The sequence below is a fragment of the Leiobunum rupestre genome, chromosome 5 (assembly GCF_980474605.1).
Source record: "Leiobunum rupestre chromosome 5, qqLeiRupe1.1.hap1, whole genome shotgun sequence".
NCBI classification, from domain to species: Eukaryota; Metazoa; Arthropoda; class Arachnida; order Opiliones; family Sclerosomatidae; genus Leiobunum; species Leiobunum rupestre.
Window position 1 is genome coordinate 61,338,882 of NC_143388.1, and position 27,969 is coordinate 61,366,850.

The 27,969-nt window shown below is 36.7% G+C and overlaps 1 protein-coding gene across 1 annotated transcript; it reads right to left on the minus strand.

The window, feature by feature from the left end:
• Positions 1-22,984: 22,984 nt before the first annotated feature.
• On the minus strand, positions 22,985-25,035 carry LOC149945521 (uncharacterized). The gene is made up of 2 exons (XM_090175378.1): positions 23,340-25,035; positions 22,985-23,271 (listed from the first exon to the last, which is right to left on the minus strand). The coding sequence occupies exons 1-2, from the start codon at positions 25,024-25,026 to the stop codon at positions 23,132-23,134; spliced, it is 1,827 nt and encodes a 608-aa protein (XP_090031504.1). The 5' UTR covers positions 25,027-25,035; the 3' UTR covers positions 22,985-23,131.
• Between the last annotated feature and the right edge of the window lie 2,934 nt (positions 25,036-27,969).

Genomic DNA, 27,969 nt, shown 5'->3' on the forward strand with positions numbered 1-27,969 from the left:
TCTAAGAAATCCAAACAGGTGTTCAGATTTACTTTTTTTACTCGAAAGCAGATTTCTGTGTGGGAATATTTAGCTATTGATAAACCATGTTCTTCCCAACAGGGGCGTAGGAACCAGGGGGGCAAAGGGGGCAATGCCCCTCCCTATAATTTTGCAGGGAGGGGCAACTAATGTTATTGCCCTCTCCAACCTTTTGGTCAGTAGAAATCTTCACAAGTCTCAAATTGTCATTTTAAAAGCATATAAAGCTTATAGAACCTCAACTGTGTTTAAATTTCAGTCTTTTCCCGCCAATTTACATAGTAGTAAAAAGTACACATGCATTCGGATAAGCTACACTCGATTAAAAATTCAAAACCATTCTCCAGACCCCTTTTCGTTTATCTTTGCCCCCTCCAACTTCTAGAACGTTCCTACGCCCCTGCTTCCCAAAATCAAAATGTGACTCTTCGACCCGCACTATTTTACCTTCTCGAATCATATTTCAGTAAATTCCCTGACTTTTACAGGTTTACCCTGATCATCTCCGGAAATTTGCCCTGATTTATTTTGTGCCAAAAGTTTGTATTTTTTAACCTATATTTTAGTAAGGTTTTCTTATTTTCCAACCGGAATTAAATTCCCAGATATTTCCCGGATTGTTAGACTATTTTTTTAATATCCTGACTTTTCCACGAATTCTACTGTGTTGAAAATTTTGCATCAGTTGACAAATTGTAAAGTTGGGACTCTTCTTTAAATATTATTAATTATTTTGTTTATTAAATTCGATAGTTTATTTTTTCATAATCTGGTTAAGTAAGCGCAATAGATATTTTAACTGCATTTTTTTAAATATTTGATAATACTCACTGATTTTGTTGAAACTAGTTGGGTGCCTTGGGTATTAGCTCTATTTTAAAAAAAAATAAAAATTTAGACCTTATGATAACGTGAAATTTCACCAAGGGAAAAGTTGCAATGGGCATTAGTTTTGCCATGGCAACCGAAAATGTTTTTGACAACACAGTACGTTTATTTTCTCATTGAAAATAACAAGGGAATCTGAGCGCTTCTAATCCCCCCTGTGAAAATTTTCAAAACCAAAAAAATAGATCAAAGTTGACAAATGAAATTAATTTTATGATATTTTGATGAATTTTGGTCAATTTGATCAAAATTGATCAGAATCGGTAAAAATGGAGAAAAGCGAAATATAAAAATAAAAAGTTGTATTTACCAACTAATCGCCAAATCGACGGTAATAAACGAATTTTATCAAAATTAATAAAATAGAATGTAGTTGTTTGAATTTGATCAAAATTAATAATTTTAATTAGAATTATTATTATTATTATTTAGAAGTGCTCAGATTATCATGTCATTTTCAATGGTAAAATATACATACTGTGTTGTCAAAAACATTTTCGGTTGCCATGGCAAAACTAATGCCCCTTGAAACTTTTCCCTCGGTGAAATTTCTTGTTACCATAAGGTCTACGTACCCACCTAGTTTCAACAAAATCGGTGATTATCACCTCGGGTAGTCTCGTCGTCAGTGGCGGTAGACGAAGTGGGCAAATAAATGTACTTTTCTGGTACCAGTTTAGAAGTATTTTGTGGTTCCATTTATTATCCAATTTTAGCAAAATTCTAGCACCTTAAAATTTCAATTTCATCATCGCTCTAAAAAATATAGAATTTTTAGGTTTTTGACCAGACCCTTAGTAGGATTTTAGTGGACTTTTCAACAATCAAAGGAAACCATGGCGTTTATAATCTACAGTTAAGTTCACGATAATTTGCTTCCATGGTAACCATATCAATTACACATGGAATATGATAATTTTCCATTTTTTGGAATTACGTTTCGTGAAAAACAAGGTCTCATTGAATTTTTTTATATGGAAATATGATACAGAGGCTTACTTATGAATCATTATGTTACATATGGTAATTCTGAGCGACATCTGGCTTTTTACGTTTCTGTTTACGGCCATTGAAGCTTAATTTGGCTAAAAACCAGTTGACCACCCTATTACCATAGCCCAAGAAATATGGGCTATTATTAACGTCATATACAGGGTGTTTGCAAAGGTTATGCAAACATTTTACGGAGTTGTAGGGGGTCAGTTGAGAAGTATGCCGGTTTATTCCCCTTTTTCCTACGATGAGTTAAAAGAGTGCCAGAGAGCTTCAAACTTTGACCTACTAGCACCTGGAAGTAGGCTGCAACAAGCGCAAAACCAAGCAGCAGGGACTTTAAATACTGTGTACTTTTTTACGCTGGTTACCTCGATTGGTTTACAAATTCCTTTTTCACCTATCACACGAACCCAAACCTTTATGTTCGCGTTTCCCTGCTGCTTGGTATTGCGCTTGTTGCAGCATACTTCCAGGGGCTAGTAGGCCATACTTTGAAGCTCTCTGGCGCTCTTTTAACTCATCGTAGGAAAATGGAAAAAAAACAAGCATACTTCTCAACTCATCCCCTACAACTCCTTGAAATTTTGGCATAACATTTTGAAACACCCTGTATATCCGTGAACGTCTCTTAAGAAACACAGTTTTTGTACTTTTCAGAGTGATGCGTGTAGGGCCATCTGGACGTTACAAAAATAGAATATTTCTTCATGGAAGGGAATAGGGTATTTCGACCTAGTCTATTCAATAAAACAATATCCTAGTTTTGAAGCTTCCATATTAATATTATTCTAAAAGCATCGTTCGAGGTTCTTAATGACCTGAATACGTTCCTCGCGAAATAACGAGGGTTTCCAGTCTAAGAACTAAAATTCGGAATCGTCAAGGGTGCTTCCATCTAGTGGGTATAAAACGAACTGTATTGATCAGAAATGTTCTCTCTGCCCTCTTAATTATCCAACAACGTTTTTTTTTCCATAATTTTGGAAGGTAAAATTATCCCAAGGGCTCTTTAAAAAACCTCTGTTAAAAGTGAATTCGATAGTAAAGTTGTTATGTTTAGTAGAGGGCTGCTCGAACTTGAGTTTAGAATATGGTTCTGGGTCGATAAGGTTGACGTAAATAGAGCTCTTGAACTCCTTAGCTGCCCAGGACTTCACCCTAGGAGGATCGAAGTTATGGGGTAGACTGGGTAGGTAGGCTTTGCAAAACGTTAAACCATTGAACTTAATACAATATAGACATCTAGCGGAAATAGTTTGAACTTAAGAAAATATTTTCGTCTGCTAGTTGTTGGCACGCCACGTGTTTTTTTAGTTTTTACAATGAAACAAGAAAAAGCGTTAAATTTATTTTTCCAAGAACTCAACTATTAATTTTAATTATAATTTGTAAATAAGTCAATTAATTCATTCGAAACCCAAATAAAAAGCAGCATATGATCTATTAATAAAAAAAAATTCTAATTGCGAATTGATATTTTGTCAAAGGCTTAAGTAACTCGTGTGTTGTGGTTATGGCTTGTTATGAGAATATTCTGAGATTCTAAATTGTAAACAAAAGTAAAGGGAATTTTGATGAAAAGGATGATTCTACCTTGAATTAATAATGATTCTACTAAAGGTATGTAGCTATTGTCCTTAAATTAAAATGAGCTTTGACAATTTAAGTCTGATAGCTTGACCCTTCATTTCTAGATTTTAGTCTGAGCTAGCAATATAAATTAATAACTTTCTTAATCAAACTGATGCGATGATGTTCGTTTCCAACTTCAGCATCAAACATATGTTCGTGGATATCTGGGAAGATGTCCATGCCAACAATATTTCGTAATACAGCAAGTCCTAGTTCTTAGACTACATTTCTTTTATAGAGAGATGAATATCTCTTCATAACAACTTAACGAAGTTGGCTAAAAACCAAGGAGATCTCGCAGTGGCGTAAATAAGCCAATGCAGCATTGGGGCCCACCCCAGTAATGGGGCCCCTAAACTTTACTTACAAGGAGACTACCGAGGTGTTTATCTCCGATTTGGTTCAAACTCGGGTGGTAAGTAGACCTTCATGTAACTTTAAAATCCCTAAAAGGGTGGACAAGAATGGGCTTTAGTTTTGCCATGGCAACCAAAAATGTTTAAAAAGTTGAGACGTTAGCATCACCGGTTTTTTCTATTTCACTTTCAAGTGGATGTAATTTCTTTACATTAAATAAAAAAATAATTTAGGCTATTTTTACTTGTTTTAATTCTATGGAAACAAAACCGGAGTTGGAATGGCTTTTGGCGTGACCCACCTTTTGCCATTTACAATTTGTATATCCCGTTCTAAAAAGTGAACATTACAAATTAAATCATGATTTGAAGGTGTCCAGTTGTCGCGATTTACAGCAATAATTATCCACTGAGAAAGTATTGTAGGTTTAGATACGAGAAACCTATAGTTATATAAAGATTTTAAATAAGAATGCATATTTATCTAAATAATATTATAATTTAATCCTACTTATGGAATGAAACCATTTCCGGTATTGTTTTACTTGTTGAAAAGTTATTGCAATGCGTAAAAGCAAAAATATTAACCATTTTTACCAAATAAAAACCGATTTTCAGTAGAAAACACTTAAACTACTACTATTTTAATAAAGAAATCACAAAAACTTTGGTATTTAATTATAAAACATGTTAGCTAACATAAACGTACTACCCGCTTATCAAATTCACCCCTTAAGTTTTTGCGTCTGATTTTAAACCGGATAAATATTCATAAGCGTTAGGTTCTACGTGGCCTAGGACAAGCGCTCACTGCTATTCGTAACGTCTACGTACTACCTTCCACAAACGTTTGCTCCGTAACGGAGACAATGCCTTGTGGAAGGCAGGACGGATACGAAACGGAGAGCCAGTGGGCGCCTAAAAGCGCCACCTAACTTGAGTGGCGCTTTACACGTAGTACCCCAGGAATACGGAACAACTGCCGGTTGTCTGCTAGTTATCACTCCCGTATTTTTTTGTCAAATCAAACTCCGCGTAAGGTGTCTATTTCTTTATTATGTCTATGGTTTTACCGCCCCAACGAGAAAACGGAGAACCTTTTTTTGAGGCGCGTTGGGCTCGACCAATCAGCGAGCGTCATGCCGTCACGTGATAGACGCAAAAATTCGTAAGCCTACTTTCAAAGACTTTCAAAACAGGGTTGGACATAAGGATATTTTATTTAGAAGTCACTGACTAGAGGGGGTAAAAATAGGGGTATAAAAACAAAAGGACAGCCAACATTTTCCTTTACCCGTCAGAATTAAATTAGGAGTTCATAATTCCTTGAGTTACATGATGTGATTTTTTTAAATAAAATGGGATTGATGAATGATGAATTTATGATCCGCCATAGGCCCATATTCGCCATTATTTGTGAATGTTTAGTTAAATTTTTCACTATTTAAATTGACTAGTGAGAACCCAAGTTTCGATTAATTTCAGTAGTCAGAGCATTTATTTTCGTAGTCAAATGCCGTGACTAGTGCCTTACGTCCAACCCTGTTTCAAAATCACGTGAGAGCGTAACGCTCGCTGATTGGTCGAACTCAAAGTGCTTCAAAAAGCCGGAAAATAAAGTAGAGATATTTCAATATTTTTTTATCAGTTTTCTCGTTCACCGGCAGCGCTCGTGGCGGTAAAATCCAGCAAATTTTGTCCGTGTGTATAGTCGTTTTCCTGTGCGCCAGAAAAACGGGAAAATGTGGTAAAACGAGAAAATAGAGAAAATCAGGAAAACACTGCCCGTGTGAGCCAGCCTTTGGTCCTGATGAGTGGCGTGATAGGGTTTCTATACCTTCGTCTGGTCCTTCTCTGAAACCACTTTCTGTAGCTGTAGGAGTTTCCCTATCACCTCGCGACGTTACTGGGAGTTTAAATACTATCCCTGCGTACAGCGGCGGCGACGGCGGGGACAATAACGGCTACAGGAGTCTTACACCAGTCTGTGCTAGACTACTGGGAACTAAAAATGGGGTCAAGTGCTCAAAGGCGGTGTGGACAAAGGCCGATAATGCGTTGTCCGGTCGGGGGAATTCTGCGATTCACTCGAGTCATTTCAATGGGAGAAGCTAGTGCGAGACTTTACCGTATCCCCCCTTTTACTAGTACTGCCAATTGAGGCTCGATTTCCCTAATAATACAAAATCCGTACAAGAACTACCATATGTTCCTCACTTTATTTGAATATAGTTTGGTCTATTTAGTAGTTGTCACTGCACGTTTATGGCTATATAATTTGTTTTTTAGAAAATGTAATGTTAAAATTATCACGTAAATAAAAATGATTCAATTTAAGTTCATTTGCTTAATTCTCTTTTCAGACGATGCTTATAAAACCTGGTTTTCGAAACTAAAGTAAATTTTAAAAATAATAATTATCAGTTGAGATCTAAGTCATCTAGCGACTTTTAATGCCTTTAAACAGGTGGCCGGGTTACAATGCGTAGGAGGGTGGTGGCAAGCGCTTCATGCCACGCGAGCCAACAGCTCCCTACACTTACTATTACCGTTAACGAATACAAAAGTTTTTGGAAAGGGGAAACTGAAGAACTCGAGGGAAACATATTTGAGAAATTAAAGCTAACTTTCTTTAATTAAATGGAGTGAAATCCCGGTTTATAAACATCGTCTAAAAAGGGTATTAGCGTAATTTGTTTCCCAATTATATTTACCCACAGACCAAATTATAATTTCAATATTTAACAATTAAAAGTTACAAATTTATACGAACAGTTTTCCAAATTTACACCAATTTCAAATAAGGTACCGACAATTTTGTTTCCGACCAAAAACATTTGTCCGTCGAAGTAAACATGTTTTTTTGTGATCTGTGACTTTTGTAAAAGATTCCCACATTATTCCGATGAACTTGAATCTCCGTATGCACCTTGATAAAAGTTAATACAGGCTACGTTCCTAGCAACTCCAAACATCAGCCCGTACTTCTACGAACCCTAGTATCGACGTTTGTGTTATTACAAAGGTTATTACTAATACCATAAGTAACATAATAGTAATGAGTATGTCACTTCCTAAAATTAAGTTTATGACCGAACCGTTTTTAGAGACTGACATTCTTGACCAGCTCCAACTTCGACTAATACTAAATTTCCAAATCAATATAAATATTAATATTAAACAACTAGGTTCGTTTTTTTATTTTTTTTTAATAAAAATCAAATCAACCGAATTTTTTTATTTTATTGAATTTATTGATTTTTATACAATTGATGGCGTTTTCATTGTATAACGGATTTTTTAATTTGACCAGTTAGCTAATCTGGAATTAAATGAAATCTTAATTACATTTAATTACTATATATTATTTTCGTTTGCTCATTTTTTCTTTTTTTGAAATCTATTTTTGGCCAATTTTAAATAATAATCAGCTAGGCTAATACCCTAGGCAAGACCTTAGGCCTAAGTCATCAAAGAATATAAAGCCCCAGGAATGGAAGGATTGATATTATTGGCCGCGTGTTTTGGCTGCGCTAGAAACTTCCGGCAAAGCAAATCAGAGTAACCGGAAACGGTTACCGCAACCCGGTCTCTCTTTAAAAACGAGAGGCGCAAAAGTTTCACTAGACGGAGCTACACCTTCCATTCCTGGGGCTTTATATTCTTTGTACTAATAATGAAAATAATTGTAACGTTATTATTTAAATTTTTTCAGTTTATGACGTCATTTATTGTATGTTGAGACGATACATGAAATATAATATTTATACAAATAATTCAAAAATGAAATGTTATTATTAATAATAATAAATAATAATAACTAAAAGATACGATGGATACTGCTTCAAAAGAAACCCTGCAAATGTTTAGTACTAGTATCTGATACTAAAGCCACGTTCACACTAGAGCCTAAAACCCAGTTTAGGTCGGTTGGAATGCCAGTTTTGACTGCCTACGATCAGGGGAGTAGAAATGTGGGGGAACTCGACGTTCTGGCCCATGGTCAGAGCAAGGCGCGCTCCAGGCTTGGAAAAATACTGGCCAGTATCACTATTTTATCGCCATCTATTGGGCAAAAAAAGATTTTGAAACAGAGCGGTTCTATACAACCACGGCCGTCTCGAGATCTGCTTCGCGCGACGGCCGTGATACAACGCTCACTATACCACGTGGTCTGTTCAGCGCGACAAACAAAACCAGTTAAAGATGGAACATCATAACTATGCTAAGGTATCGATTAAAACTAAAAGAAAGAAGAAAAATAATGGTAATTAGCGTAAAGTATTTTGTAAATATTATCACATGTTGACGCGTGTTTATTTTGATAGAAATGGTTTTCGACCGTGAAACTTTACAAAAGAAAATAAAGGAGATTTTGCTAAAAGCTTCAGATTTAAATTCTTTAATGATGACTGGAAGAACTCTAAACGTTAAAGTAAGAGTTTATTTTATAATAATAAGTATATTTATATATCTCTCTTATGTTACCATTTAATACTAGAATTGCTTCGAAGATATTAAAAAAATTAAAATTTCCACCATATCAGTGTTACATTTAACTTTCTCGGCCAATTCTGCGAAGCAGATCAACCTTGTTTTGACAGAAATAACTTTTTAAGAAACAAGATAGAACTTAGCTGTAACACAGATTTTCTGGATTCATTGAGTGGATCATTTAATTTGTTAGATTCATTTGTCAGCCTTAACACTCAAGAGAAAAACACTGTTCTTCAAGTATTTAATGCAAGAATGTTCACCGAGATTTTTAAGGAATTCATACTGAAAGAAAGAGAAATTCAGCCTGATTATAAAATTTTAAAGTAGGACACGAAAATTATCCATCAAGTGGCTGGCTACACAATAAATCAGCTAGTTAGGTTTTATGGTCCCCACGCTGAAAAATTTTTAGAACAGAAAAAAGAAGAAAGAAAAGAATTTCAAAAATGGTCTGAGAAACAAGATCGAGGTGGTTTAATATTTTTAAACGAAAAGGGAATGGAATTTTTCCTCCAAATAGACCAGACATTAGCACCCCATTACCAAGCGGGAAAAATTTTAGCTGAAAACAACAACAGAAATGAGGTAATTTTAAAGGAACTGCATTCTGATATTGAAATTATTACGAAGTGGAGAGATTTGTGGAGTAATGAAAATAATTCAAAAGAAGCATTAGCCAAATGTTTCAGCATTCTGCTTAATTGCTACCTAAAAGGTTTTAAAAACCAAATTAGACATAAAATACAAAAAGTAAAAAAATCGAGTCTAAACAAAACGGGCATATGCAATGAACTAAAAGTGCTTAGTAATAAAAGATAAATTAATATTTAAAACATTATTTTATTAACTTTCAAAGTGATTAAAATGGTTTTGTTCCTAGTATAAAATGGTTTTATAAATTCAATCTCCTTCTCATTTCTGCTAACTGAGCTTTTCTTTTCTTTTCGGTATTACTTATACAGTTTCCGTTCTTTGCACTTAGAGCTACTGAACCCATAAGTTTTATTCGTTTTTCATTGTGGTGATATTTCTCAATCGTAGGATTTTCTCCAGAGCCTGATGCAGCTCTTTGCTTACCGAAATAATGCTCTAGGGGGTCTTGATTGAACTTGTACGTGAATACCGATGGAGCCCCTTTGGAGATCAAAAACTTAATAGCTGATATGGTTGAATACACTAAAAATTAAACCCATTTTAGATTCAAGGAAATTATATTTTTGCACTGGTCAATCTCGGGTGCTCCTAGATTTTTGTATTTTAAACAATGATGTTGCAGAATTAGGAAAATAAACCCTTTTGGAAATTCCGAGATTGATCAGTTTGATGCGCTATAGCATTCTATTTACCAGTGATGCGAATTCCACACAGAGTGTCTTTACTGAGGAGCCTTTTAGATTTTTCCAAATCATCTTTCTCCTCCATTGAATTCACCTCTTGTTCCCATTCATCTAAGTATTTAAGAAATTCTTTTTCCAGCCACTACAAGTAAAATATACATTAGATCATTATTCATTACCCTTCGGTTACCTTGTTTACTACATACTTCAAATCTTATATCACTGCTACTTTGAAAAGGCTCTAATGCAGGCTTCCGTAATCTAACTCCGTCAGTTGAATTTGAAATGTTCAGGATGTCAAAGAATTTATCAAAAAATCTGATAAATTTTACAGTTTCTTCAGCACGTTCCCCAACTATATCTTCCATGGCATTGGCCACCGAGGAACTTAATGCTTGAGTGGCAAGCTTTACTCTCATGCGAGAGAATGGAGTTAAATGAATGTGGTTATAGGAAAGTTTTGGTACCTTTCGTAAAATTGCCTTATTATCTGCTTGGAAAGTTTCGTTAAAATGATCCCATAAAATAAGTTTTCCATTTTTTTTCAATTGTCTTATTAATTTAAAAGAACCATCTTTCTGTTTACTTAACTTTCCACTATTTTCCAAGCAATTACGAGCTGTTTTGATCAAATGGCATATATCGGATACAAAAAACAATGGCTCAAAATTGTTGTACATGTTAACTGTTCGGTAACCTAGCTTACTGGCAATACTGAACCATCTCGGCTTAAAGACCCGAATGTGACAGTTCTATACCATCTTTTGGATTTAAAGATCTCGGTAAAATTTCTTTAACAGGCTCCTTTGAAAAAGGAAAAGTATTACAATCTTCAATATAGATTAAAACTCTTCTATCTATTGCGATTACTTACCAGTAATTTATATACTGTCGTATCTGGTATAGGGTCCGGATATTCATCTCTTGGGCCATTTCCACCAACAAAGTGTTTAGAGCAGACATAGTGGTGACTTTTTACTGTATCAGTTCTTATTTCTTTACGATTAATAGCAGAAATCCACTTTTTACATTTTACAGGATTTGTTTTAGGTTTTGGTACAGGGATAAAGTACACTTTTTTACTAATAATGTCCTTATTTTGGGAACGAGAGTGATTTTTACATGTACGATAAACGCAACTTTTAGGCATGACAAAAGGAAAATTTTACTAGCCAGGATTAATAATTATAAATTTATTTCAGTACATGCCCAGTCCTTTACCATGCAAAGGCCTAATGCCAAGATGATACAAAATATAATAACTAACCTAAAATTTTACCTACAGTAATATATATGAAGGAATTATTAGTATTTAGCACTATTTGCTTCTAACTACAACGCTTGAATATTATTTACCATTTTTATAATGAAAAAATATAATTTTGGCTGGAGGACTTTGTTATTTCAACGCGCATTTGAGTTGACCCGGGGTCAATTTAACAAAATACTCCTGATTTGCGATAGATGGCGCTGAAAACGGTATTCTGTCCCATATTATTCCAAGAGGGGGTAGAAATTCCCCCCCACTTTCGGGGTCTCTCTGCTCACGCTGGGGAACAAAAAAATTCGTTCCAAACAACTCCCTGCTACGATAATTCTTAGTTCACACGTGCGAAATCGCTTCACCCCCGGTTCGCTTAACGCCATTTCGAATTATGACTAGAATTTTGAAAATACTAAAATGTATCCCAAAACAATTAGTTAATCGTGTTTACTATACATACAGTAATATTATTTGACTTTATTTAGAATTTTATTCCCTTTATTTTTGAAAATTCGAGCAATTTTACTTCCCCACCTTGTCGTTTTGAAAGCGATTCTAAGCGAACCGACTTGGACGAGTAACGAGTTGCTTCCCGAACCAACACGAAGCGACTTCTCACGTTGGTTTTAAAAACCAGTTATCTAAGGTGCGAAGGCCTAGTTGTCATGTGCACCAAAATAAAGTTTATTATTTTTGAAAAAAAAAAAAAAAATCTAAACGAAGCGAATTTAGGGGTAAGTGTGATCGTGTTGTATTGTTTGGATGGATGAAGCAGCTGCGTCTAAAAACTTTACTTTTATACGATTTTATATTTATCTTTTTACAAGAAAGTAAATTAAATGCAATCATTGGAACATGTTTAGAAATGTTGAAAGCGTTATGGGGAAAATAATTCTTTTTTCTAAAACCCAGAGCAAAAAACAAAACAAATATAGTTTAATTTAATTGGATTATTAAGTATTAGCATAAATCTATAATATTGTTCCATACGTTTGTCACTTTGGGGAATATTTCACTGAGAGCTAGTCACGAAGTGACGTCATCACAAGAAGAAAATACCCCCCTAGCGAGGCGCTGTCAAATTTCGGAAAAATGGCGGCAACACGTAACGTAGCGGCCGCAATCTTGGTGCCATTTTTCCGAAAGGACATCGCACTTCTTCTATGGGATTTGGCTTTCGACAGATTTTTTTCAAAATGAAACATGTTGCTAAGATTGATCAAAGGAGCAAAATTGTCCTTTGCCATTTTTCCCTAGCTCCTATAGTTTGTCCAGTATCAGCGGTCAAAAGTTGACGAAACTTAGTGTAGTCTATTTGTTAAAAGGAGTCACGGCCCATCGGTTAACGCTCATCGCTCGCGCGTCGCTAGTCCGGGCTCACTATCAATAGAGTTTTCTTGCCAAGATTTTTACACTACTTCATTATTTCTTTTATCGCAACTTATTATTCGATGAATTTTCGTACGTGGAATTATTAATTATTCAATATTTTATGAGCAATAATAAAATAAAAGAAATACTAAAGAAATCAGAATATATATGATTAACCGTTTCGATGAATCCCACATTCAACACTCGCTCATAGGTAACAAACAGTCACTCAACAACAGATCAAACACTTATTTATTGATACAGCACATAGTCGGTTAAAGTCACGGTCACACGACAGTTAAGACTCAATACTTAACTATTTATCTACTGAGTTCGTTCATCGTGCGATCAGAATTCGACCAAGGAGGATAGGAAGGGAGGCGAAGTAGGAGGGATGAACGCGCCAGTATCCTTGTAAGAAGTTTAGCGCGCGCTCGGCTCGAAAATGGCGGCAACACGTAGCGTAGCGGCCGCAATCTTGCCGCCATTTTTCCGAAATTTTCCGCCGAGCGCGCGCTAAACTTCTTACAAGGATACTGGCGCGTTTATCCCTCCTACTTCGCCTCCCTTCCTATCCTCCTTGATTCGACGCTCGGTTTTGGGAAGCACCCGGAATTTCGGCAAGAAACCTCTATTGATAGTGAGCCCGGACTAGCGACGCGCAAACATAGAGCGCTAAGCGATGGGCCGAGACTTCTTTTAACAAATAGACTACACTAAGTTTCGTCCACTTTTGACCGCTGATACTGGACAAACTATAGGAGCTATTAAAAAATGGCAAAGGACAATTTTGCTCCTTTGATAAAGCCCAACAACATGTTTAAATTTTGAAAAAAATCGGTCGAAAGCCAAATCCCATAGAAGAAGTGCGATGTCCTTTTCCCGCCAAGCGCGCGCTAAGCTTCTTACAAGGATGCTGGCGCGTTCATCCCTCCTACTTCGCCTCCCTTCCTATCCTCCTTGATAATATAAAGTATTTAGTAAAATAATTTTCATTAAATACATAACTGTTGCTCATATCAAGAACGCAAAGAGGTACTAAGAACTATGAATGACAGCATTGTCCCCTGCTGCCATGATCTTATACTTTCAGAAGCAGTCTAAGCAGTAGACGGTTCTCTCTCTATGTAAAAATCCATTACACCAAGGCCCAAGTTGGGCTTAGGCCATCGGCAAAGTATTACTTCATGGCGCCAAAATTTAAGTCTTTCATAGTTCTTAGTACCTATATGCGTTATTGCTCATATTACAATAACCATGTTCAGTTTGAATACGTTTGGCTCCGGAAAATACTTATCATCAAAAATGTAATGCTTATCTGGAATGCATTTTAACCAGTGTTGTAGTCCTAAAATAAAAAGAACCGGGGCGCTACCCGGATACAGCCAACTTCGATTTCGCGCGTAACCGAAGTTGGCTGTACCGGCTGCCATAAATGTAGGTCCAACTTTGATCTTTAGCGTAATCGAAGTTGGCCGTACCTAGGTAACGATTTGAAATTGTTATGAAATTTTTCTGCGGGCAAAATTTATCATAAATTCACACACCGTTTATTCGAGAAAAATGATTTACGAAATAGAAGCAAGGCACGCCCTGGCAAGTTGAAAAAAAGAGGCAGGGCGTGCCCTGGAAAAATGGAAAAACCAAGGCGGGGCGTGGCCCTGCCTTTGAAAAGAGCACCGGGCCGACGCCCTGCCCCGCCCTGGCCCGACTACACCACTGATTTTAACATTTAAATTAGTTTTCTGTAATCAGGCCCCTCTCTACCATTGGGCTAGGTAGGGCTAAGCCCTAGGGCGCCGCGCCCGGCAGGGGCGCCGTCTATATAAAAAATACTATAAAAAATATAGAAAAGGGCGCCTAATATAATTAGCCCAGGGGCGCCTAAAAGCTAAAGACGGCCCTGTCTGTATACTGTTTGGTAAATATCGCTCATTAGGTAAAGCATAGTTGCGAAGGTTCTTTCCTTTTGAATGGCTTCTCTTTGTCGTTTCTTCTGACCCGTGTTTGTCCGTTGCGCTTCCACGTGCTATGTTTTTAATTCATTATTTATCAGTAAATGATAAGCATATGTAAGTGTTCTATACCTCCTTCAGGCGTACATGAGGGGACTGGGATCTCATTATCAATGAAGTAGAAAATTGCTGATGTTGTTAATCTCTTTTTAGTTTTCAACTATCATCAGTGGAATGAATAGAGGAACGTCTATGATTTTGGCGTCATCCTAATCTTGATTTTATAACACCAGCAATAAGATTGGTGACTAGGAAACTGTTCCTGTGAACGTATAAAACCTACTAAGTGCATTTTTCATATGGGATCTCCCTTTAATCAATGTTTTCAAGTTTCGCGCCTTCATGGCTCCGCTATCGCCGATAGATTTTCCTCTCCCCACGTTAAGGAAAATGCCCTTTAAAATTTTGGCCCTGTCCAATAACTTCGGTTCATTTACTTCTCACATAATCAATAACTTTCATAACGTTGGAAATTGATCGTGAATTTGACACTAGATGGGGCAAGAACATTCTATTGGCGTGAAAGGATGAACTACATTCTGTTCCAACTGAGGGTCACTATTCCTATCTCCATCACAAAATAAATTAAAATGTATAGAAATGACAAAACCATTAAGGATCATATAAAAGATAATTTTTAAGATGATATACGCAACCAAAAAGATCACTAAATAAGACCTTTCATGTTATCTTGAATCATGTTTTATTTTTACTGCTATATAACTCCTTATTTTTTTTCTCAGTAAAGTGCATTTATTATTTGTATACATAGTTTGCACAGAAGGGTAGGGCCTATGGTTTCCATGGAAACCGGAAGGGGGGGGTCAAAAAGTCAAACCATTTCGCCGATAGCTACTAAATAGGTATCCATTTTGTTGGTTATCTCACAGACTCATTGAAGCGACAAAACTGACGAAAATTAGATTTAAATGCTTTAAAGTTTTTAAAATAATATCGTTATGGGCCTTAAGCAAAACCAGATAAGATTTGAAACCCGGGTTATTTAAATAAATAGCAAATGACGACCGGAATATCTACGAAAAGAGGTTGGCAAAGTTTATCAAATTACGCTTTTGTGTTGATCCCTTTTACAATGACCTTCGGTATCGAATAAAATAAACAATTTTCGTTCTCTCTTTCTAATTGAACTAATCGAACATATTTTAACAAGCCAGGTAACCATTTTTAACGTGAAACAAAATTCTTAATCATTTAAAATAACTAAAATCCGCAAACAGACGATTGAAACTGTTAACCCTGGCATATTAGTAAGAAATCTACACCAGCAAAATGGCGTTATTCTACGGTTCATTCTTGCTCAAATTACAAATATATAGAAATAAGCTGAGGCTTAAAAGACTTAGCCTGGTCGAAATTATGTTTTCGAAATAAACCCAAATTATTATTATTATAATTTACTAAATGAAATATATAAACATATTTATATATATATATATATACATATATAAACATATTTATATATATATATATATATATATATATATATATATATATATATAAATATATAAACATATTTATATATATATATATATATATATATATATATATATATATATATATATATATATATACAGGATATTCATTTTTAATCGAAAAAGTGATTTTTCTCAATAACCGTTGTAGTTAGAATTTTGAAATTTTTTGTGTGAATTGTCAGTACCGGGGGCCATTGTTGTACATAATGTTTATCGATTTTAAAATAATATTTTAAAATTTTGAAAAAATAAATTTTGATGTATTGGAGCTCGTCAAATTTTGTCAATGAGAAAAATGTAGAGTGACGTCGAAAACATAAGAATAACGTTTGGTCGTTGAAAATACAATCATTTTTCACGATATTACACGCGTTTGAAAATTGACTTAACGGGTAAACAAAATAATTGGAAAAATCAAAAACTAGAATCTTTTGGATGCAGTGGAAGTCGTAAGACAATATTATTTTTAGGATGAACTAAATATTATTTTTATTTATTTAATGCAAGATTCTAAATTTCTAACTCTCATTTAAATGCTATATTACCATAGCACATTTTCGTTCAGTAAATACTCGGGGAACCTTCAAGATTTCACGTTTCTAATTTCGGGGATATTGTTTTTGGACTTTCGGTTATTTTTCATTAAATTAAATAAAACTTATATTTAGTTCAGTCTAACAATAATATGGTCTGAACCAAGAGGCGTATAAGATTAAAAAACTAATTTCGAGCCCCTCCCAAATTTACATGTATAAGACAAAATTACCTTTTTAGTCTTATACGCCGTTAAGTTCAGATTTGAAGGTCAATTTAGCGATATTTGGTAAGAGTACGTTGAGACCAATCGAATGATACCAATATCAGGTCATATCAATTTTCTAGGTCACCGGAAGTGACGTCACGTGGTTCGTATTTCCGGAAAGCCCCCATTTTGACGCGTAAGACAAACAGTTCTTGGTTACAAATCACTAACCTAATTAAAAAATACTTTGACCCATCGTGTACCTTATCACATGCTCATTTTGTCATGGGCTCTTGGACTATTACTTACAATTGTTAGTGTTACCTATTAATATAGGTTTTCATTCAAAGGTGTTAATTTCTAGTGCATTCAGTAACCATTACTTTCTTAAATAGCAACTTCACGAACAAATATCAAAATTGCTTTTCTTAAAGATAATATAATTATCTGTACTTAATGTTTTACATGTATTTATATAGAGTGCATTTTGATAAACATAATTATCTTAGATAAAAACTTTAGGAAGGATTATCAAAATTGTTTTTTCTAAACCAAAACAGTTCAAAATATTATATTATGTGAAATTTCCCTGAAGTGTTCCTTTTTTAAAAACAATCCTTTTAATCGCTTTACGCGCTTTTTTAATTGTTTCTCAAATTATTATCTATTTGCCTTTGTACCGTGTTTGTTTTTTAAATAAAGTTTAGTATTCCCTAAACAGTTTGTTTTTATTTCGCCGTCTTTTTAAACTCACCCTCTAGTTATTGAGGAAATGAGACTGTTATTTTCACAATTGACGTTGTCGTTGTTGGGGGTGAATACCCCGCTGCGCTAAATAATTTTGAAAATTTTTCTCTAAGGTGAGCTTTTTCAATAGAAGCTTTAATAAAACAATTTCGAGGAAATTGCCAAGAAGTAATATTTCCGAGAGCCAGGACCGGCCAGCTACTGTTTAATTAGTGCTTGTTGAAATAATGGAAAGTTTTCACCTCTACGGTATGCAACATAAATTACAGGTCCTGGCTCTCGGATATTTTTCTTCTTGGTGATTTCCTTAAAGCGGTTTATTTTAAACGCCTATTCTGCATAAAAGTCGTCTGCTTGCTTTCGAAATTGTAATTCTTTTCATGTTGCATTGAAGATTTCATTAGTTTGTGGAAATCTAGCTCAGTGAAATATTACAAAAAAACTAATTAAAATAAACTAGAAGTTGCCGTTTTGAGAGTTTTTGAAGCTCATGAAGGGAATTGGAGGAGCTGACGCTATTTTCTCAAAATTATTTATTTTACATCGAAAATGGCAACCCTGTTAACCAGAAGCAAAAATCTGAGTGCAACGCCTTCAAGGTTCGTAGAGAAAAATTTTACAACGCCTATCGGTAGCGCCTTGGTGGCGGCAGATGGTGAATTAAACGGGAAGGTCAAATAGGAAAGGCAGATGGAACGAATGAAGTTCGATAATTAATCGATTAACTCCTTCACGGTATACGACAAGTGTAGGGTTTGCAATCCCAGAAATTCCGTGCTTCATAATCAACTGAATCACTCGCAATATCTGGCGCTGAATCATTCAAAATGCGTTGCGATTTAATTCGAACGAACTAATATTAACGTTATAAATATTAGGCCAGATGGTATTTAATTTTATTTAGACGCGACTAGAATCACTGAATTGTTACGTCCGGAATAGAAAGAGTAGTAAATCCAAATAGAAAGTGAATCTCGGGAAAAAAATCAATATTATATACCACAAGCGTTATGTAACCTGTAGGGAAAAATATGGGTGTAATAAAAACGACTGGATGAACATTTGAAGAAATCCCATACACTTTACACGAAATCCGATTTATAATCCGAAATTATTTTAAATTCCAATTAATTCTTCCTCAATCACGAAATCCTGGTAAAATTCAACCAAATTTAAAGAATTTAAATCGACATTTGATCGGACATGGGACTAGAAAAGTGCGTAAATAAAATGGACACGATTAAACAATTTCAAATGGAACGCGAAAAGATATAAAACCGTTTATTTTTTTCACGAAGCATCTTCAAAACTGATTTTGGTTCCATACTGCACGTTAGGTGAATCCATTTACACTATTGTTTTGTCCCAATATAGGACGCTAAGTGCTTATTTAAACAAGTTGGCAAGCCAAAAAATACCTCTCCTCGGAAGAATTTTCCCAAGTGGTATTAATTTCTTGAGACGACCCTTAAATATATTGCCGCATTTCAGAGTTATTTACTAAAAACTTAATCTCGGTTCAATCCCGCCCGGTATAAAATTTTATTTTATTTAAAATAATTGAGACGAAACAACCGAGTTTAATTTATTCAGAATAATATTAATTAAGTAGTTACAACAGCGAGTTAGACGTACTAAAACAATGCACAATCGAATTTAACCCTATTTACAGAACAAGTTTATCAGTTAAATATAATACGAAGCAAATTTTAATGAAAGAAATATCTACAGAGGGTATTTGTATTTTTCTCGCGTACCAAATACTTGCCGCATCTTTAACGCTCATTTTATTTCAACACTCGCCCTTGATGAAGATACCGTAGAATAGCTATATTCGACATCTGGTAATGGACGATTCGTAGACTTCCAGTTGACGTTGTGTCACATAACGCATGAAAAGGACCAATACCGTCCAATTTCCAATATCATATAATGACTGCATTAGGAATCGTAGACATTCAAAAATCCACACCAATAAAAAATGTATTAACAAGAAGCGAAAAACTTACCATTCACAAAGCACAGAAAGCCACTTGACTAAACGACAGATCGTATATCAATAAATGACCGTAGACGGAATAGTTAGGGCTCTTTATAAATAAAAGAAACAAACCCAATTGATGAACTGCATTAAACATCTTAATCAGTCGAGAAAACGTTTAAAATAAATTACAAAGTAATGACGACCCAGTTAAAAACCAGACAAACATAAGTGTAAGCGCACGATGTATACAACTCGATATTTTCTTCATAAATGAACAATTACGCTAAACACACAAATGATAATAATTTACGATTGAAAAAACGAAATAAATTACAAACAAGTACAAATATACCTCTCCTCGGAAAAGTTTTTAATTTTCAGTGAAGCGTAACTGTATCCGTGGTTCTGCGGTAGAACACTCACCTGTCGTGCAAGAGGGCTCGGGTTCGATCCCGGACGTTAAAAAATTATACTACACCTAATGACAAAAATAGGTCGCTTTTGGAAAAACCTTTTCCCTGATTCTAAGAAACGGCGTACGCAGTGATTACCCTTTGCCCCGAAAATGCGAACGCGTTCGCAGGCCTGACAGACAGACCTACAGACAGACACGGTGGTTGTATAACCCCTCCTAGGGTACAAAGTCTCCTCGGAGAGGTAAAAACTAACGGTTTCTACCCTTTAACCATCTTATCTGCTGACTGCGCTAAAACAAGATTTGACCTTTAAATTTTCATACGTACAAAATTTAGACTTTAAAAACAAAATAAACATCTACGTAAGGTGTTTATAATCTTCCCACCCAAACAAATATTGCATTTATTTTTATTTCACTTTAGCGCTGTAGACGTCAATGGCCCATCGGTAAAACGTCCGCGTCTTAAGAATGTGCCCCGGGTTCGATTCCTGACGACGCTCGTATTAATCTACAAATTGATCAATTTCCACATTTGACAATTTTATATATATAAAAAAATAAAATGGTACAGGAAAAATTGACGTTAATAACTTTAAAACTGCTTAAAACACTTTCGCCATAGCTGTTTTAGAAAAAAACACAAGCGTCGGAAGCTAAGTGGTTAGAGTAAATCTCTTGCACGCAGCAGGCCCGGGTACGATTCCCGGCCGGCGCCAATAAACCGCAATATTTATACTAAGACGAATACCGTGAACAATTGGTGGAAACCCTGCCATTGGACGTTGAGAGGTTACCATAACACTCAGCACTCGGTCCATCCCAAAAGTCAATAAGAAGAAGTTGAAGAGAAAACGCCCGTACAAACACAACAGCTTCAACAAACACAAACACAGCAAACTCAACACCCACAACCGTCATAACACAAACACAACAAACTCAACACCCACAACCGTGATTGGACGAAGCTACTTGACGTATGCATTTCAACCATTATAAAAAGGCGAGGGGCCTATCTACCTACCATTAGATCTCCAGCTTGGGTTTTCTTCGTAGTTTGATTTTAACCGGTTGTTTCAAGATAGTCTAGAGTGGTACATTTTCAACGTCGATTTGAATTCTGGTATTTATTTTTATGCTAAATATATATATCGCTTCACAGCGTGGAGCCCATGTAAGCGAGCGAATTTTTTTAAGACTAAAAGTATTTTAAATAATATTAAGTAGGCCTTAACTTTCAGTGAAGGACTATTTTTATACGCACATATCATGGCAGCAAATCCAAGGGGGGGGGATAACTACCAAACATACTCCCTCGAGTGGAAGCGGATTGGACGAAGCTACTTGACGTTTGCATTTCAACTTACCATCAGATCTCCAGCTTGGGTTTGCTTCGTAGTTTGATTTTAGCAGGTTGTTTCGAGGTAGTCTAGAGTGGTACATTTTCCACATCAGTTTGATTACTGGTATTTCGGTAAGTATAGCTTCCTTCACTATCGTTGAATGGTTGGTTATTATTAAATTAATTAGTATTAATCTTTTAAATTACTTTAATACAGTCATGGACGCTAATATGAAGAGTTTGTTAGTATTCCTGTGCTTCGGCCTCTGGATTCAAGAATTCCAAGTCTCTACTTTCCTGTTGACGAAAGGGCTTCTTGGATCTGCTATCTCCAAGAAGGGTCTAATTGGAGGAGGACTCGCTGTTGCCAAAGGTGCCGGAGCTCTAGCCATCAAGAAGGGTCTCATAGCTACAAAGGCCATAGCAATCCTCGTCCTTCTCGGAGGCAAAGTCGTAGCTGGGAAAGTAGCTTTGGGGAAAGCTAAGACTAGGCTCGTGGGAAAAGTAGCTGTCGGAAAAGGCAAATTAGTCCTTGCTGGAGGAAAAGCCGTCGCTGGTGGTAATATCGCCCTCGGAAAAGCTAAAGCCGCAGTCGTCGGATCTGTCGCAGCGGGGAAAGCCAAAGTTGTCGTTGCCGGAGGAAAAGCCTTGGTCGGTGGGACGGTTGCTGTGGCCAAAGCCGGAGCTGGGCTCGTTGGAACAGTCGCTCTTGGTAAAGGCAAATTGGTCGTTGCTGGCGGAAAAGCTGTCGTTGGAGGTACCGTTGCTGTAGCAAAGGCGGGAGCCGGTGTCCTCGGAAAGGTCGCTCTTGGTAAAGCGGGACTAACTGTCGCTGGAGGCAAATCGGTCATTGGAACGAAAGTGGTAGTTGGAGCCGCTGGTCTTGGTCTAAATGTAGGAAATAATGTTGGTGAAGTACTAACCCCATAGATGGCTAGATGCAGGAATGGTGTTGGAAATAATAATAATAATCAACTAGGCTAATACCCTTGGCGTTTAAACAGGTGGCCGGGTTACAATGCTGTGCTTTAAATGGCAGTCCAACAATAAATTAATATTTAAACTAAACAAAGAACGACTAACTGTGGTTACTTAGTTACAAGTATATGGTGCTTTAATCCCAATATCATTTGGAACAACTTCCAGGAGACTACCCGAGGTGTAACTCTCTGATTTTGTTTTATCTCTGGAATTAAGTAGACTTTTGTGTACTTACAAAACCCCATTTGAAGATAAATATTGCTACGGGCTTTAGTTTTGCCATGGCATCCGAAATAGTTTTCGAGAACTAAAAACATTTCTCTGTATATAAATTTATTTGCATATTTACAAATCTTAAAGATTTTACACAATTTTTCTCATTATTTGTCAAATTTAAAGAACTTGATCCAATTTCATCCAAGTTTCACGATCGTATCCAGCTTACGTTAATTTACCAATTTCACTCGTATTTACAGAAGTTTACCCAAAATGTAACGAATTTTTTGAATTAACAAAAACTTCACAATTTAATTAATTTTCACCAAATTTACATAAATTTATAAATTTTCCACAAATTTCTATCAATTTTCTCAAACCTTTACGAATTTCTATAATTTTCCCAAACCTTTACGAATTCCTATAATTCTCCCAAACCTTTACCAATTTCTATAATTTTCCCAAACCTTTACCAATTTCTATAATTTTCCCAAACCTTTACCAATTTCTATCAATTTTCCCAAAAATTTAACAAATTTTAATTATTTAGCCTTTATCTTCTTTAATTTCACCGATATTTTGGCATTTAATATAAATTTACCTAAATTTGCCCTGTTTAATCCGGAATGTAAAAAGTTTACAAGCCTGGTCAATAAGCTCGTAATGAAACAATTATGCGGGAAATTAAAGTTCTAATAATTTATTAGAAATATTTACAAGACTAGATTCATAACATGGTACAAAAACAAAGCGAAGTTACCATTGAAAACTTTAAAAATGTATTTACAAGAACCGACAAGTAATTTCTAAAATAAATATAGAGTAAAAAGGTTATTGGGGCCTCAAGAACCCAGTTGGCATTCCGAATGCGGATGGAGGCGGCACAACTACTTGAGGGACCGATTTTCCCGTTTCAATTACCTCCAATGGAAACGATGGAATTTCTTGGGCAACAGGGATATCCATAGAGGCTGCAATGAGTAAGAACAGTAAATTACCTGATCAACTTCAGAAAATGGTTTAAGAACTCTTCACATACCCATAGCATGACCATAGTGGTCCGCCGTTTCACTGACACCACTGGTGACTGATACTTGCCCTTCGACTCGAGGAACGCTTGCCAAACTCTTGCCGACTCCCACAATCGCTTTTTGGGCAGTCTTGGCCCCAGTTGCTCCGATGGCCATTTTTCCACCTGCAACAGCTTTCTTTCCAGATACTAATTTCGCACTTCCGACTTTAGCTCCAGCTGATACGAGTGCTTTTCCAGTCGCTAGCTTGGCGGATCCGACTCCAGAGACTATTTTCCCAACTCCCACCTTGACTCCGATTAGCTTAGCACCACCGAGACCACCAACCAGTACTTTACCCCCGACGACTTTGCCAGCCCCAAGAACCATAGCTTTCTTGGCTAATCCTAACCCAGCGATTTTAGTACCAATGATGACTTTCCCTCCAACCAGAACCGCTCCTCCGAGACCGACGGCAACTTTCTTGGCGATTCCGAGTTTTGTGGCTCCGACGGCTAGTTTGGCTCCAACGACCAGTTTGCCGCCGATCAGGGCCTTTCCACCGACGACAGAAACTCCACCAACCACAGCTTTTCCTCCAGCAACAGCTAGTCCCACTTTACCAAGAGCGACTTTCCCAATGACTCCGGCTCCCGCTTTAGCTACAGCTAGTTTACCACCGACCAAAGCTTTTCCTCCGATGAGAGCAGCTCCACCGACCTTCTTCGCGAGACCAAGACCAGCGGCTCCGACTACCGCTTTCGTTCCAATGACCGCTTTGCCTCCAGCGACAGCTAGTTTAGTTCCCGCGGCACCAGCAGCTAATGTGCCGGTGACCAGAGCTTTTCCACCGACGACAGCAACTCCGCCAATTTTTTTAACGATCCCAAGACCAGCGGCTCCAACAGCCACTTTAGCACCAACCACAGCTTTTCCTCCGGCAAAAGCTAGTCCCGCTTTACCAAGAGCGACCTTCCCGAGGACACCGGCTCCCGCCTTTGCTACAGCAACGGTACCTCCGACGACAGCTTTTCCGCCAGCAACGACCAATTTGCCTTTACCAAGAGCGACTGTCCCAACGAGCCCAGCTCCGGCTTTGGCCACAGCAACCGTCCCACCGACCAAGGCTTTTCCTCCGGCAACAGCTAGTCCCGCTTTAACAAGAGCGACCTTTCCAAGGACACCGGCTCCCGCCTTTGCTACAGCAACGGTACCTCCGACGACAGCTTTTCCACCAGCAACGACCAATTTGCCTTTACCAAGAGCGACTGTTCCAACGAGCCCAGCTCCGGCTTTGGCCACAGCAACCGTCCCACCGACCAAGGCTTTTCCTCCGGCAACGACAACTTTGGCTTTCCCCGCTGCGACAGATCCGACGACTGCGGCTTTAGCTTTTCCGAGGGCGATCTTACCACCAGCGACGGCTTTTCCTCCAGCAAGGACTAATTTGCCTTTTCCGGAAGCTACTTTCCCCAAAGCTACTTTCCCAGCTACGACTTTGCCTCCGAGAAGGACGGGGATTGCTATGGCCTTTGTAGCTATGAGACCCTTCCCGATGGCCAGAGCTCCGGCACCTTTGGCAACAGCGAGTCCTCCTCCAATTAGACCCTTCTTGGCGATAGCAGATCCAAGAAGCCCTTTCGTCAACAGGAGAGAAGAGACTTGGAATTCTTGAATCAAGAGACCGAAGCACAGGAATACTAACAAAGTCTTCATATTAGCGTTCATGACTGTATTAAAAGGTAATTTTTAAGATTAATACTAATTAACTTTAAAATAAATAACAATTCAATGTTAGCGAAGGAAGCTATACGAACTGAAATACCAGATTTCAAATCGACGTTGAAAATGTACCACTCTAGACTACCTCGAAACAACCTGTTGAAATCCAACTACGAAGCAAACCCAAGCTGGAGATCTGATGGTAGGTCAATAGGCCCCTCGCCTTTTTATAGTGGTTGAAATGCAAACGTCAAGTAGCTTCGTCCAATCCGCTTCCACTCGAGGGAGTATGTTTGGTAGTTATCCCCCCCCCTTGGATTTGCTGCCATGATATGTGCGTATAAAAATAGTCCTTCACTGAAAGTTAAGGCCTACTTAATATTATTTAAAATACTTTTAGTCTTAAAAAAATTCGCTCGCTTACATGGGCTCCACGCTGTGAAGCGATATATATATATTTAGCATAAAAAGTAAACTATTGTGATAAACTAAAAACAATGAGCATTTTTTTAATCTGATTTATATCAATTTGTCTAATTTAAATCCATCTCAATTTAAATCGCGAGTTAAATCAAGTTATTACTTAAAGAATTTGATTTATATCAGCAATTATTCTTTTTTTTAGTATTCGTCCGGACTAGTGAGCCTCCTATCTTAATTTATTTTTGCAGTCACTGACTAGTGGGGTAAAAATGGGGGTATAAAACAAGAAGGACAGCCAACATTTTGCTTTGCTCGTCATGCTTAAAATAGGAATTTATTAGCACTTAAGTTGCATGACTATTTGCGGTACGAGCTAGTAAGTTTTTAAATTTCTTCAAATTTGTTTAGGGCTTAGCTTTATTATCCCTTTCCATAATGGACTAATCTACTTATTCGCTAATTTTATCAAACTGTGCTATTGCTACGCCACTGGGTTGGTGTATCTCTAATTTTGCGTTACTTAATTGGCCGTTGTTATTTGCCACCGATTTTCAGTGGTAAATAGCCTGTATCTATTTACACTGAAAATCGGGGGTAAATAGTCTCGATCGCGCGGCCACGGCTATTTGCCACCGAAAGTCGGGGCTCAGGAATTTCGGTGGCATTTAGCAAGCGCCGCGCGATCGAGACTATTTTGCACCGAAAATCGGTGATGTCTGATTTTCGGTGGCAAATAGTCTAACCGCGCGGCCAAAGCTATTTTCCACCGACACGAACCAAGCCCCGACTTTCGGTGGCCAATAGTCTCATCAGTGACGACGGCTATTTTCCACCTTAAATCTGAAGTTTTTTCGTTTCGGTGGTAAAACGTCTTCGCCGCGCGTTCAGTGCTGTTTGCCACCGAAAGTCGGGCTTGTATTTTAATGTTCAATTACAGAAATATGCTTTCAAAATACGGTTATATTTTTTTAATTTATGGCTGCTCGCAGCGTCGGCTTATATGGATATTAAAGTAGGGGTCGTTTCTAAAGAAAAACATGCTTCTTCTTATTTAAAAAAATAAACTAACAGGGACACTACGCGAGATATTAAAATGTTTATCATTCGACAGTGTCCGTTATTCAGGGGTTGTTCATATAGACCAAAAAGTTATAAAATATTATCGAAAATGATAAATTTCAGCTTATTTTATTTTGGAATAAATGGTTTGACGGTGAGAATTATCCGTTTTCTTATGTAGTCAAGATGGGATAATCTATAAAGATTTAGTTGTTCATTAAAAGTGAAATAATTGGAAAAAAAACATTTATTGCAACTTCCGTGAAAATTTAACTGTCTTAGTTGATAGTGTCTGTTATCCTTAAGAAAGGGTTTGATTAAAATCTGACCAATTGATGACCAAAAATTTAACCGATCAAATGTTGACTAAAATTCGATAAACTATGGCTAATATTTTAAACTTTTCATAACGGTTTCGTTAATCGTTTTTTTTTAAAATCCAATTTGCGTACGGTTATTTATCTTGACATGTTCATATATAACAAAATGTTAATTCGGGACACTTTTTGTAAAAAGCATATAGAAATAAATATTAAACATAAAACCTGGAAAATAAAAGGCTTAAAGTAAAGAAACTTGAATTTGTTAGAAGACGAACAATAAGGAGTCGTACTTTCCTTCACTGAAAATCAACAAAAATAAATGACATGGCACTACAGATGGTTTGGGGAATAAGCTTTAGTTAAAATTCTATTCAATTTAAAATACACTGGTATGCGGATAGGAAAAATCAGCTAATTTACTTTTAAAATAACATTTAAGGCGTATTTATTGGTACAAATTTGCATCAATTAATGGAAGTAGAAAATACGCTATGCTGAGCCCAATTCGGGACGCCCTCTATCGCCGTGGCCTTTTGGTTGATGAATACTTAAAATTTTATATCACTGAAAAATTATTACAATTTAGAAATTGGTTCAAATGAACAAAATTGCCCAGTTTGAACCGGGAGTGGTCAAGATGGTCAAAAATGGTTTGTTTGGGTTGGGAGTGGTCAAGATGGTCGAAAATGGTCAGTTTGTGATGGGAGTGCACAGTACTGTGCAATCCCATAAAAACTGACCGTTTTTGACCATCTTGACAAATCCCAAACCAAACTAACCATTTTCGACCATCTTGACCACTCTCAAACATAACTGACCATTTTCGACCATCTTGACCACTCCCAACCCAAACTGACCGTTTTGACTTTTAACATTAAACTCGATGCCTTCACGCTATGGGAAAGTTAACTTAATAAGTAGACATTTTGGGTGCTGAGGTACCGTTCTGATGTACCCATAAGTATAAGTAACTTTTAGACACTTGTACAGGTAAAACGGCTTGGTTTATGATTAAACTATTTTAAAAGGATTTGCGTTTATAGTTAAAATTAATTTCCTAGCCATATTATTTCTATTAAAGGGCACACCGTCTATGGAAAATGGCCTTTCGGCCAATTTTTCTGAAATTTGG

Coding starts and splice junctions, on each gene's coding strand:
- LOC149945521 (XM_090175378.1), bottom strand. CDS start 25,026: ATGAAGACTTTGTTAGTATTCCTGTGCTTCGGTCTCTTGATTCAAGAA. Junction 23,272..23,339: donor CCACTATGGTCATGCTATGG/GTATGTGAAGAG, acceptor TACTCATTGCAG/CCTCTATGGATATCCCTGTT.